At 51.0% G+C, this 13,889-nt stretch overlaps 1 protein-coding gene across 1 annotated transcript in view; it reads right to left on the reverse strand.

Annotated features, from left to right (window-relative positions):
- The window catches only part of WDR90 (WD repeat domain 90), a 70,506-nt gene that overhangs the window by 29,395 nt on the left and 27,222 nt on the right, over positions 1-13,889 (reverse strand). The window contains 7 exon segments of the mRNA XM_060260744.1: positions 772-900; positions 3,201-3,362; positions 5,339-5,469; positions 8,103-8,233; positions 9,113-9,252; positions 11,403-11,638; positions 12,831-12,947. Of these exon segments, the coding sequence (XP_060116727.1) occupies positions 772-900; positions 3,201-3,362; positions 5,339-5,469; positions 8,103-8,233; positions 9,113-9,252; positions 11,403-11,638; positions 12,831-12,947 (1,046 nt within the window).

A 13,889-nucleotide genomic window follows, 5' to 3' on the forward strand; every position in this document is an offset into this window, starting at 1 on the left:
TCCTTTCCCTTCCTCCCCCACAACAGACACCCTGTGAGGTGGGTGGGGCTGGGGAGGGCTCTCCCAGCAACTGCCTTTTCAAGGACAACTCTGCCAGAGTTTATGGCTGACCCAAGGCCATTCCAGCAGGTGCAAGTGGAGGAGTGGGGAATCCAACCCGGTTCTCCCAGATAAGAGTCCGCGCACTTCACCACTACGCCCAAACTGGCTCTCTGGCAGCAGCTGCCACAGCAGCATAAGGATCTTCTCTGGGTGAGTGAAGCTTAGCCGTGGCAGCCATTATGTGGGTGGAACCGCCTCCCGCGGCAGCCGTAATGGCGGCTGTGTCTACCACACAACGTTCAAAAACTGCAAAAGTGCTTGTATGCTCAAAAAGGTTGGGGACCCGTGACGTGGGTAGTCCAGGCCAGTCTGATCTTGGAAGCTCAGCTGGGCTGACCCTGGCAAGGACTTGGATGCGAGACCTCCAGGAATACCAGGACTGGGACGCAGAGGCAGGCAACACAAGCTACCTCTCTGAAAAATGTCCTAGCACCAGTAGGGGTCGCCAGAACTCACCATGACTTCTGGTATGCAAATGCAGACACACACGCAGAGGCACACTCACAAAATCCTAAAAAAAACCTTGGCGGAACCACATTAAGGCAAGGCTGTTTCTAAGACAAGGCTGTCTTATGGATTCTCTAGAAATCATCAACTGGCCTTACCACTGACACAGGGGACAAGAGCAGTCAAGAAGACCACATGGCATTTCCCTCAGGGGTACAGTACCTGGGAGCTGACGTCAAATCTCATGCCGTAATCCCACACTTTGATAACCCTGTCGCCGGCGGTGAGGAGGTAGCGGGAGTCCGGACTCAAGGCCAACGAAGAGCAAGACTGCTTGTGCACCTGGGAAACCTGCGAGCACGACGAACCCACAGCCAATCAAAGATCCATCACCATCAAGACCCTCCCTTTTTATCATGGACTGGGCAGGGTCAGTGACATCACTGTTAGGCACCAGCGAATCCCATGCCAGGAAGGGGTTCCGCCTGGGAGCTTAGATGGTTTCAAAAGGGGGCGTGGAAAGGTATTCCAAGACAGCCAAATGGAGCCTCTGTGTGTCCAGAGAAGAAGAAGAAGAAGATATTGGATTTATATCCCGCCCTCCACTCCGAAGAGTCTCAGAGCGGCTCACAATCTCCTTTACCTTCCTCCCCTCCAGAGGAAGTTTCTTTCTCAACATCTATTAACAGAAGACTGCAGATTTATATCCCACCCTTCTCTCTGAATCAGAGTCACAGAGCGGCTCCCACCTCCTTTACCTTCCTCCCCCACAACAGACACCCTGTGAGGTGGGTGGGGCTGGAGAGGGCTCTGACAGCAGCTGCCCTTTCAAGGACAACTTCTGCCAGAGCTATGGCTGACCCAAGGCCATGCCAGCAGGTGCAAGTGGAGGAGTGGGGAATCCAACCCGGTTCTCCCAGATAAGAGAGCTATGGCTGACCCAAGGCCATTCCAGCAGCTGCAAGTGGAGGAGTGGGGAATCAAACCCAGTTCTCCCAGATAAGAGAGCTATGGCTGACCCAAGGCCATTCCAGCAGCTGCAAGTGGCGGAGTGGGGAATCAAACCCGGTTCTCCCAGATAAGAGAGCTATGGCTGACCCAAGGCCATTCCAGCAGCTGCAAGTGGCGGAGTGGGGAATCAAACCCGGTTCTCACAGATAAGAGTCTGCACACTTAACCACTACACCAAACTGGCTCTCTGGAGGAGGCTGGGGGCAACACTGTGGGAGAGCAACCACTTTCATTCTCCGTCCGCAGACTCCTGCAGAGGTTAGCCACTGCAAGGGACAGAAGGCTGCATTCAGCAAGCCATTCCTGTCTGTTCTTATGTCCTTGCAGTGTTTTCAAATTCCAAAGGCCTGGGCCAGTCACGTCAAGTTAGCCTTTATCGGCATAAAATATATAAATATAGATATCGGAGCAAATTAGTTAAAGGTAAAATGGAACAATTGCACGAATAAGCATAAACTGTTTCTATGAGATCCCTTGGCATGCCTTTAAAACAGAGTAAAGAAACCTCCTCAGTTCAGTGTTTTCAAATACCAAAGGCTGGATGCTTTATTCTGGTATCATAAAACAACTGGGGGTTCCGCTGGGCAAAACCTGCCCCTTCCTGGCCTGCGCTGGCCATCCCAAAATGACAGCTGTGAGGTCAGGGCTTGGTAACTTGCCCCCAGCTGGCTGCTCAAAACGCTAGGGCTGGCAGCTCTGAGCTGGGAAATGCCCAGAGATTTGGGGGGTGGAGCCTGCCGGGCTTTGGGAAGGGGAGGAGCCTCAGCGAGGTAGGAAGCTACAGACTACGCCCTCCAACGCCGCCATTTCCTCCAGGGGAACTGATCTCTGTCATCTGGAGCAGCTGCAATACCAAGAGATTTCCAGACCTCACCTGGAGTTTGGCAAGTCTACTAAATACAGCTTTCCAGGAAAAACCATATAAGAACAGAAGAGAAGCCCTGTTGGATCAGGCCACTGGCCCCTCCAGTCCAACACTCTGTGTCACACAAGAACATAAGAGAAGCCCTGTTGGATCAGGCCAATGGCCCATCCAGTCCAACACTCTGTGTCACAGAAGAACATAAGAGAAGCCATGTTGGATCAGGCCAGTGGCCCATCCAGTCCAACACTCTGTGTCACAGAAGAACATAAGAGAAGCCATGTTGGATCAGGCCAGTGGCCCATCCAGTCCAACACTCTGTGTCACAGAAGAACATAAGAGAAGCCATGTTGGATCAGGCCACCGGCCCGTCCAGTCCAACACTCTGTGTCACACAGCGGCCAACAAACCAGGCACCAACAGGAGGTCCATCAGTGGGGCCAGGACACTAGAAGCCTTCCCACTGTGCCCCCCACCCCAAGCATACAAAGCATTACTGCCCCGGACAGAGTTCCAACAATACACTGTGGCTAAGAGCCACTGAGGGACCTCTGCTCCATATATTTAACCAATCCCCTCTTGAAGCTGTCTATGCTGGCCAGGTAGAGCCCACCCCCCCCCCTACAAAGATACGAACAAAAGTTACATTAATGGCCTTTTAGTGAATTTTACAATCCTGTGATTATTGGCAATTTTCACCAGGGAACCCAAGCACCCGGGGGGGGGAGGGGGGAGTTATCATTTATGCAGAAGAGAGCCACTGCCGCATGCACCTTACCATTCTGATCAGGCGTCCAGTTTTAACATCCAACACAAGGATCTTCTGGGAGGACGTGGTCACCAACAAGTGGCCGGGAGTGGAAGGGGTGAATCGGAGCCGCACGGCCGTATCCAGGGAGGGGCTCTCTAGATCCAGAATGCTGACATCGATCCTCAGTAGCTGTCGAGCAGAAGAGGGGCGGGGGGGGGGGGGGAGAGAAAGCTGTTAAGCACCAGCATGTTTCTAGCTTTAGAAAGTTGACAAGAAAAAAAGGAAAGCTCCGGAAAAGGATGATATTTAGGGGATCTGAATGCAGGTGAGAGGCAGGTGAGCTGCTGTTGCGCAGTGGCTATGAGGGCAAGCTGTGATCCGGGAAGCCCCTAGTTCAAATCCTACCTCTGCCCCAATCGCACCAGGTTACCCCCAGGCAAGCCTGTGCCCCTCATTCAGGTAACAACATGAGATACGGAGATCAAACATCCCGCCTCCCTTCCGGGGCTACTGCAAGGAATGTGTGAGATACCACACGTGAAGCAGTTTAGATATCAGAGCAACAGCGCATTGTTGGAACTCTGTCTGGGGCAGCGATGCTCTGTATTCTTGGTTCTTGGTGTGGGAAGCACAGCTAAACGCTAAGTGTTCTGTCTAAAAACTGCATGGTCTAAGTCTCTGGTGAAATTCAAAAGAATCCTGGTTTACCATTTCCGTAAGAACCAGGCCTTTATGGTATGTGCTACCTCTTGCTGTACACATTATCTTGTTCTCAGCGCTCTCGGCTTCCGCTTACATAATACGCTCAATGCTTATGCTTTGTTCAAATTTCTGCTCTTTTCTGATTCTTGCAATCTCCGTCTTACCCATCACATTAATTATCAGACCTCTCCTCATCCTACTGATTATATTGATTTACTCTGTGTAATCCGCCTTGAACGTCAGAAAGAAAGGTGGGCTGCAAGTAACATATGTATTTAATTGACTGCCATTCACTGGGCACAGCTGGACATCTGTATGTCCCCCATTCCAGATCTCCCCCGGGTTCTAAGCTTTTAAAAAGAGATTGCCAGGACATTTCTGCTTTCCCCTGTGTAAGCATGAAGGCTAGAAACATCTGACGCTTCCCCAGGAAGTTCATTTCCTATCTCCCCGAGGACTTCTGCAGTCTTTCTTCATTTACTTTTCAAAGGCTTTTCTCCTCACAAGAGCCCAAAGCCATCCTCTCCTTCAGTTTACCTGCACAACAACCCTGTGAGGTAGGTGAGGCTGAAACATGCGTGACTCAGCGAACTCCCATGACGGCGGGGATTCGAACCTGGATATCCTAGATCCTTGTCTGACTTTCTGATTCAGGGGTCTCCAACCTTTTCCAGCCTGTGGACTCCTTTGGAATTCTGACACAGCGTAATGGGCGTAGCCACAAAGCGGCTGCTGCAAAATGGCTGCTGCAGGAGGCGGGGCCAGCCGCTGAACGATGGCCGTAGCTTCCCTTCGGTCGCATGGTGAAGATGTCTTGTGGTTGCAGCTTGGCAAAAGCAGCACTTTTAACAATCTGCACTGCTGAAGAAATCTCCAGGGGCCAATTAGAAGCCTTGCTGGGCAAAAGCCCCACCCACTTCCTACAAACACTTAATGGGTGCCAGAAAAATGTCATCGGGCACCATGCCAGTTTGGTGTAGTGGTGGAGAGCCAGTTTGGTGTAGTGGTTAAGTGTAGGGACTCTTATCTGGGAGAACCGGGTTTGATTCCCCACTCCTCCACTTGCACCTGCTGGAATGGCCTTGGGTCAGCCATAGCTCTCGCAGAGGTTGTCCTTGAAAGGGCAGCTGCTGGGAGAGCCCTCTCCAGCCCCACCCACCTCACAGGGTGTTTGTTGTGGGGGAGGAAGGTAAAGGAGATTGTGAGCCACTCTGAGACTCTTTGGAGTGGAGGGCGGGATATAAATCCAATATCTTCATCTACCTCACAGGGTTTTTGTTGCGGGGGAAGAAGGGAAAGGAGATTGTGAGCCGCTCTGAGACTCTTTGGAGTGGAGGGCGGGATATAAATCCAATATCATCTTCTTCTTCTTCTATGGGCACCATGCTGGGGACCTGTGCTCTAACCACTATACACCCTGACTCTCTCACACCGGCAGCAGGATGCAAGTGAAAGGAAAGTACCTCATCCAGGGAATGAGCGTCCATGAGGGTCACGACATGCTTTGAAGGGCCTACAAAGGCCAAGAGGCGTCCGTTGGCGCTGACAGACAAGGCGTCGGGACTGTGGTCTGCGTCTTGCGACACCACATTGGCTGAACACCGGGTGGGCCAACCGTTGGAGAGAGAAACAAAGGAGCAGGAGGTAAGGATTGGTGGGCATTCAATGAAATTGCTGAGCAGTCGGGTTAGAACGGATAAAAGGAAGTCCTTCTTCACCCAAAGGGTGACTAACATGTGGAATTCACTGCCACAGGTGGTGGCAGCTACAAGCATAGACAGCTTCAAGAGGGGATTGGATAAAAATATGGAGCAGAGGTCCATCAGTGGCTATTAGCCACAGTGTGTGTGTGTGTGTGTGTGTATTTTGGCCACTGTGACACAGAGTGTTGGACTGGATGGGCCATTGGCCTGATCCAAAATGGCTTCTCTTATGTTCTTATGTGACACAGAGTGTTGGACTGGATGGGCCACTGGCCTGATCCAACATGGCTTCTCTTATGTTCTTATGTGACACAGAGTGTTGGACTGGATGGGCCATTGGCCTGATCCAACAGGGCTTCTCTTATGTTCTTATGTGACACAGAGTGTTGGACTGGATGGGCCGTTGGCCTGATCCAACAGGGCTTCTCTTATGTACTTATGTGACACAGAGTGTTGGACTGGATGGGCCGTTGGCCTGATCCAACAGGGCTTCTCTTATGTTCTTATGTGACACAGAGTGTTGGACTGGATGGGCCACTGGCCTGATCCAACATGGCTTCTCTTATGTTCTTATGTGACACAGTGTTGGACTGGATGGGCCACTGGCCTGATCCAACAGGGCTTCTCTTATGTTCTTATGTGACACAGAGTGTTGGACTGAATGGGCCATTGGCCTGATCCAACATGGCTTCTCTTATGTTCTTATGTGACTCAAGAGTGTTGGACTGGAGGGGCCATTGGCCTGATCCAACATGGCTTCTCTTATGTTCTTATGTGACACAGAGTGTTGGACTGGAGGGGCCATTGGCCTGATCCAACATGGCTTCTCTTATGTGACTCAGAGTGTTGGACTGGAGGGGCCATTGGCCTGATCCAACATGGCTTCTCTTATGTTCTTATGTGACTCAGAGTGTTGGACTGGATGGGCCATTGGCCTGATCCAACATGGCTTCTCTTATGTTCCTATGTGACACAGAGTGTTGGACTGGATGGGCCATTGGCCTGATCCAACATGGCTTCTCTTATGTTCTTATGTGACACAGAGTGTTGGACTGGATGGGCCACTGGCCTGATCCAACATGGCTTCTCTTATGTTCTTATGTGACACAGAGTGTTGGACTGGAGGGGCCACTGGCCTGATCCAACATGGCTTCTCTGATGTTCTTATGTGACACAGTGTTGGACTGGATGGGCCATTGGCCTGATCCAACATGGCTTCTCTTATGTTTTTATGTGACACGGAGTATTGGACTGGAGGGGCCATTGGCCTGATCCAACATGGCTTCTCTTATGTTCTTATGATCCCAAACAGGTCGAGTCTGGAGTCACAATTCACGGCAGGTCACAGAAACGCCCCTCTTGTGTGAGAAAAAGAGAGGCAGGAGGGCTGGAACTCCTCCCAGGTTGCTGTAACATCAATGCCGTTCACAGGAGGAGAGCCTTTCTGGCATTAGAGACGCTGCAGCTGAATTACTGACCCGGTAGCCCTACTGGCTTTTTAATGGGTGCCTCGTACATGATTACTATCTCCAGGCTGGTCTTTGCAAGGGGATGGTAACAAAATATATATATATACTCCTGGCTATTAAAAAATAAAGGAGATCTACACCCTTGTGAAATTAACAGCATATCCGAAAAGCAGAGACACATTTGGAATAGACCTACTACCATCAGACGGTATGCGAAGAATGGAAGTGTTGATAGAATAGGCTGAATTAATACTTTCATTGCCTTAAGAACATCAAAAGAGCTCTGCTGGATCAGACCAGTGAGGGTCCATCTAGTCCAGCATCCCGTCTCCCACAGTGGCTGACCAGTTCCTTTGAAGGGCCAACAACAGGGCAGAGAGGCTGAGGCCTTCATGAGAACATCAGAAGAGCCCTGCTGGATCCGCCTAGTAATCCATCTGGTCCAGCTTCCTGTCTCACACAGGGGCCAGCTAGTTCTTCTGGAGGGCCAACAACAAGGCAGAAAGTCCGAGACCTTCCCCTGAGACGAACATCAGAAGAGCCCTGGTGGATCAGACCAGTGGCCCGCCTAGTCTAGCATCCTGTCTCACACAGGGGCCAACCAATTACTCTGGAGAGCCAACAACAGGGCAGAGAGGCCAAGATCTTCATAAGAACATCAGAACAGCCCTGCTGGATCTAGCATCCTGTCACACACAGTGGCCAACCAGTTCCTCTGGAAAGCCAACAACAGGATAGAGAGGCCAAGATCTTCATAAGGACATCAGAAGAGCTCTGCAGGATCAGACCAGTGGTCCACCTAGTCCAGCCTCCTGTCTCACAGTGGCCAGCCAGTTCCTCTGGAGGGCCAAAAACAGGACACAGACACAGAGGCAGAGGCCTTCCCCTAATGTTGCCTCCTGGCTCTGGGATCCAGAGGCTTAGTGCCTCTGAATGTGGAGGGTCAACTCAGTCACCATGGCCAGGAGCCACTGACAGACCGGTCCAGACTAGTCCAACATTGCTCCCCCCACCCCAGGTCATGAGAGGAGCATCTCAGAGGCACAAGACCTTACCCAGAACTCTGACAATGTGACTCTTCTGGACGGCGCAGTTATAGAGAGCCAGAGTGCCATGACTGCAGGCGCTGTACATGGAATTGCCATCTGGGGAAAAGACCAGGCCGGTGATAGAACCTCGGTGCTGCCTGTAGGGGGCAAAACAAGGAAAAAGGACACACGCAAAGCTAAAACGGGGGAAACTAAAAATCAGATCAGAAACAGAGCGAGCCCCTGTTCCCTAAGCGGCTCCTTGGATCATCGTAACACTTGCCTTGTTTAAGTGCAATCCACAGCAGAGCACTCCACCGCAAGCTCTCAGCTAATGTGTTGACAACAGAGTTGTAAACACAGCACCTACAATCTGTCGTAAACACGGCACCTGACCAGATTCTTTCCGCTCCTCAACCCCTGCCCCAAATCATTTGACTTATGGAAGGCAGAAATGGATCAAACCAGTGTTCCCTCTTAGCTGAGTTAGCGTGAGTTAGCTCACAGGTTTTTAGCCTCCAGCTCACACATTTTTGTCTTCACTCAGGAAGAATGACCCCAGACCACAGTAGTTGATGCAGTAGCTCACAGCTTGTATGCCAGTCGCTCACAAAGTAGAAATTTTGTTCACAAGACTTAGAGGGAACAGCTTAGAGCAGGGGTGGCCAACGGTAGCTCTCCAGATGTTTTTTTTTTGCCTACAACTCCCATCAGCCCCAGCCAGCATGGCCAATGGGTGGGGCTGATGGGAGTTGTAGGCAAAAAAACATCTGGAGAGCTACCGTTGGCCACCCCTGGCTTAGAGAGAACACTGGATCAGACGTCCTCGCTGGAAACTGGCAGAGGACGCAGCCTCTAGCAACATGAAAAATCTCTGCTGTATTTTTTGTTTTGTTTTCTCAACTGCTAATACAGCTACATTCCTTTCGCCCGCTTCTCTGGAGAAGAAAGGTTCTGTTCCAAATTGGTGTGACCCGAATTCGTGCTGTCTTGCGGTAACAGCCTGAGGCTACAAAACCTCCAAGACGCTGACGTACTTGTGTTCTTCAAGGAGCTTCGAGGCGGCCAGACTGACGGTCCGCACCACCCCCGTGTCGAAACCACAAGCGAAGATGGGCTGGGAGGGGTGGAAAGCCACGGCGCAGGGCGTTTCTTCCGAGGCACTGAATTCGTACAGCTGCAGGGGGAGAGACGTGAACCCGGATCAGATGGAATAGCCCAGACCGGCCGAAGCGGGTGACGGAAAGGTCACTTGGACCTAAATCTAGCCTGCTACACTTGGGAGAGCTGGAGGGGAAACCCACATTTCACAGTGAAGAAGAAGACAAAGAAGATATTGGATTTATATCCCGCCCTCCACTCCAAAGAGTCTCAGAGCGGCTCACAATCTCCTTTCCCTTCCTCCCCCACAACAGACACCCTGTGAGGTGGGTGGGGCTGAGAGAGCTCTCCCAGCAGCTGCCCTTTCAAGGACAACCTCTGCCAGAGCTATGGCTGACCCAAGGCCATGCCAGCAGGTGCAAGTGGAGGAGTGGGGAACCAAACCCGGTTCTCCCAGATAAGAGTCCGCACACTTAACCACTACACCAAACTGCTCTGTGGAAATCGATTTAAGGGAATTCAAATGCCGGCTGGGAGGAAAAGTCTGAGCCAGCAGTAAAAGGTCAATATTTTAATGCTCTGAACCAATTAAATATTTTTAATGAATCGTTTTGCTTTTAACCGGTGAATCAATTCTCTTATCAGTCGAACCGACCTTGGCGCGTCACTCCAAATCCCAATACGGTTGTCTTTTTGACACTTGAGCAAGGAGTGAACTCGCAAATTTTGTCAGCAAAGACCACTCCTCGTGGTTAGGGAGGGAAAGATGCTTGCTGAAGCCGTGGGCGCCTGGCTGCAGCCAGAACAATCGAGTCTTCTCATACCTTGAAGCCTGGTCAATTGTTATCAGGCACAGCGCATGAAAGCTTATGCTGGAACAGAAATGCATTTGTCTTTAAGGTGCCACAAAAGTCCACCTTCACTCCATATTACAGAAAGACACCAAAATCAGCATCACTTCCAGTCTGCCCTACTCCCTTAAAGCTGAAAAGAGTCCCCGACACGGTACCTGCGGGTACCACAGCGTCAATCAACACCTTTCCTGGCGCCCACCAAGACTTTTGGGGGCCAGTTGGGGGATTCTGCCTGCCAAGTCTTCTCATTGGCCACTGGAGATCTGACCAGCTGTGCTTTTTAAAAAAAACTGTTGCTTTGGCAACAGCTTCCACCGCCTCAGTACTAGCATCTTCCCTGTGTGACTGAAGGGAAGCCGTGGCAGCTGTTCTGTGGCTGGTCCTGCCTCCTGTGGCCAGTAGCCCCTTTGTGGCTGCACCCACAACATTGTGGCAGACTTCCAAAGGCGCCTGTAGGCTCAAAAAGTTTGGGGACCCCCTGAATGAACCTGTCAAAATTTGCAGAATGACCCGGGTAGCCCAGGCAAGCCCAATCTCGTCAGATTTCAGAAGCTAAGCAGGGTCAGCTCTGGCAAGTACTTGGATAGAAGGCCTCCATGGAATACCAGAGCTGAGAGGCAGAGGCAGGCTCAATTCAACCACCTCTCTGAATATCCTCCAGGCCCCCAGTAGGGGTCAGTCACCAGAGGTCACCACGACTTCCATGAGCATAAACACACTCTCACATACACACACACACACACACACATACATGCACACACACAAAAATACAAAAAAACCCCACAACCCACTTTGCTGAGTGAGCTAATTATACCTTGGAGCCCTAGATGAACCCAGCTTAAGTAAGGATAGACCAGGGGTGGCAAAACTGTGGCTCGGGAGCCACATGTGGCACTCTCACAGATGTTGTGTGGCTCTCAGAGCCCCCACCACCCTGTCGGCTGGCTCGGAGAAAACATTTCTCTCTTTAAATCGTAGGATCATAGAGTTGGAAGGGACCTCCAGGGTCATCTAGTCCAACCCTCTGCACAATGCAGGAAGTTCATAAATCACTTCTCCAAGCCAAGCTGGCAGCTTGCAGAATGCATTTAAAGTTGCTTTCTTTCCACCTCTCCCTCCATCAATTTTCCTCCCTTCCTTCCGCTCTCAGACATCCGACATTTATTCCATGTGGCTCTTACGTTAAGTTTGGCCACCCCTGGGCTAGACATTTCTCCTGCTTGACCCAAGCTAACTAAAATGGACTGGGGGAGGTCATCAGCAGCACCCCTCACAGACTGTGTGTCCTGCAGACCTCAGAAGAACCCCGATCCTTTCTAAAAGCTGCATTCGAGCCCTCTGGGGGCTCTGTTGGCACGAAGAACAACGTCACCTGCTGCATCGTCTCCAGGTTCCAGATGCGGATGGTGTTATCCTGAGAGACAGTCACCAGTTCCTGCTGGAGCCCCTCCACGGAAAACGCCAACACAGAGCCCATGTGGGAGCGCATGACGGTGCTGTAGTCCCGAGACTGGATGTCCAGGCAGCCCACGTTCCCAGAGGCCGTCGTGCACAATACCTTCAGGTTATCCGGACTGATGCTGACGGAAGTCACTGGATTGTCGTGCTCTGGGGACAAAGACGCAGGCTGCTGTGGTTGGGTTTAATGTGATGTTTTGAGAACGAAGAAGTACAGATCCGCAGACCTCATTGTGAGCCACCCTTCAGAGATAGGTCAGATAATACAAAGAAGGTCCCCCAATGAACCAGAAAAATATGGCTGCGCTTACTGGTAACCAGTGTTGCCTCTAAGCTGAGCTAGGGTGAGCTAGCTCACAGTTATTTAACCTCCAGCTCACACCTTTTTGTCTTCGCTCAGGAAGGATGGCCCCAGAGCAAACTAATTGATGCAAGCAGCCAAATTGCTGGCTCACAACTTTAATACCAGTAGTTTGCAAAGTAGAATTTCTGCTCACAAGACTCTGCAGCTTAGAGGGAGCATTGCTGGTAACTGTTGCTTGTTGAGTCGTCTTCTGTGCAGTCTCATTTTGGGACTACACAAAAGACACGGCAATGAAAACATGATTGCACCTACTTGTAACAGTTGTTCCTTGAGCGTTCTGCATGACCCTACGCGGGAACCACACATACACGGCTGGCCTGTGCGCATGCAGTTTCCATGTGGGACCACACAGAAGACATGGCAATGAAAACATGGTTGCACTTACCCGTCACTCCTGTTCACTGAGCGTCCTGTGCAGTTCCATGCGGGAACCGCACATGTGCAGCTGGCCTACACACATGCAGTTCCCATGTGGGATTGCACAAGAGACAGATGGTTACACTTACCTGTATTTGTGTGTTCACTGAGTGTTCTGCGCAGGCACCCATGGGAACCGCATGTGCTCAGTTTGGCTGTTGACCTACACATGCACATTCCTACATGGGACCGCACAGCGATGAATATATATGGCCATGCTTGCGCAGTTGAATGCAGCAAGTAAATAACAACTGGGGGAGATACAAAAGATCATAATACAAGTACCCAATTATTATAGGGAACTTGGCCTCGGGGCTTTTTTTGCAGCAGGAACTTCTTTGCATATTAGGCCACACCCCCATGATGTAGCCAACCTTCAAGAGCTTACAGGGATGATCTTACAGGGCCTACTGTAAGCTCCAGGGGGATTGGTTACAGCAAGGGGTGTATGGCCTAATACGCAAAGGAGTTCCTGCTACAAAAAAAAGCCCTGCTGGGAGGTACGACTTAAACACACACACAGAGAGAGTCCTAACGGACCAAGCCTTAAGAGCCCCATACCTGCTTCCAGGAAGACCTCAGAGAAGTCCAGCGGCCACAAGCGCAGGTAGCCGTCTTCTGAGGCTGTGGCGCAGAAAGTTGATGAGAGGCAGATACTGTTAAGAGCTATCCCAGGACCTGAAAGAACAAGGAGCCAAGATGCATGGCAAAGGAAGAACTGGCAGCAGAGATGGCACTCGGGAAGGCAGGGCCTTTTTTGGAGTGGCACCTAGATTGCAGAATGCCCTCCCTATGAAAGCCTGCCTCGTACATAAGAGCAGAAGAAGAGCCCTGCTGGATCAGACCAGTGAGGGTCCATCTAGTCCAGCATCCTGTTTCACAGAGTGTCCAACCAGTTCCTCTGGAGGGCCAACAACAAGGCATAGAGGCCAAGGCCTTAATGAGAACACAGAAAGAGCCCTGCTGGATCAAACCAGTGAAGGTCCATCTAGTCCAGCATCCTGTCTCACACAGTGGCAAACTAGTTCCTCTGGATGGCCAGCAACAGGGCATAGAGGCCAAGGCCTTCCCCTGAAGAACATAAGAACATCAGAAGAGCCCTGCTCATCAGACCAGCAGTCTGATGGAAAGATTTTTGACAAAGCTTCAGACCAACATGGCTGCCCACTCGGATCTATCGGCAAAGATTTTTAATAAGCAATTCTGATTCTACTTTGCACAAAGCCAACATTCCTTCTGACAACAGTCCCTTGGAATGAGAAGCATTCGAGGTTGACTAGAAGACGACTTCAGCCTGCCTGGAAGAGGCCAGAGAATTCATTCAAAGGGGCAGATGGCTGTGCCCCCCACCCCCCAAGTTGGGCATGTATGCAAAGAGCAGGAAAGTGGGAGTTCTGACTTGCAAAGAGGAGGTCTGCAGAAGAGCTGAAACCACTGTGGAAATAAAACATTTCTTTTCTTCATCTATACTCCGCCTCTCTCGCTGCAATGGAGCTGACGTTTTCCCAGCACCGGATAAGGATTGGCTGAAAATGTTTCGGCTCCTGAGAAGGGAATCACCCAAAAGAGACAGTGACCGCACTTCTCCTAGCTAGAACCTACTCATCTGGGAAGCGCAAA

The sequence above is a fragment of the Heteronotia binoei genome, chromosome 20, assembly GCF_032191835.1.
Source record: "Heteronotia binoei isolate CCM8104 ecotype False Entrance Well chromosome 20, APGP_CSIRO_Hbin_v1, whole genome shotgun sequence".
NCBI lineage: Eukaryota > Metazoa > Chordata > Lepidosauria > Squamata > Gekkonidae > Heteronotia > Heteronotia binoei.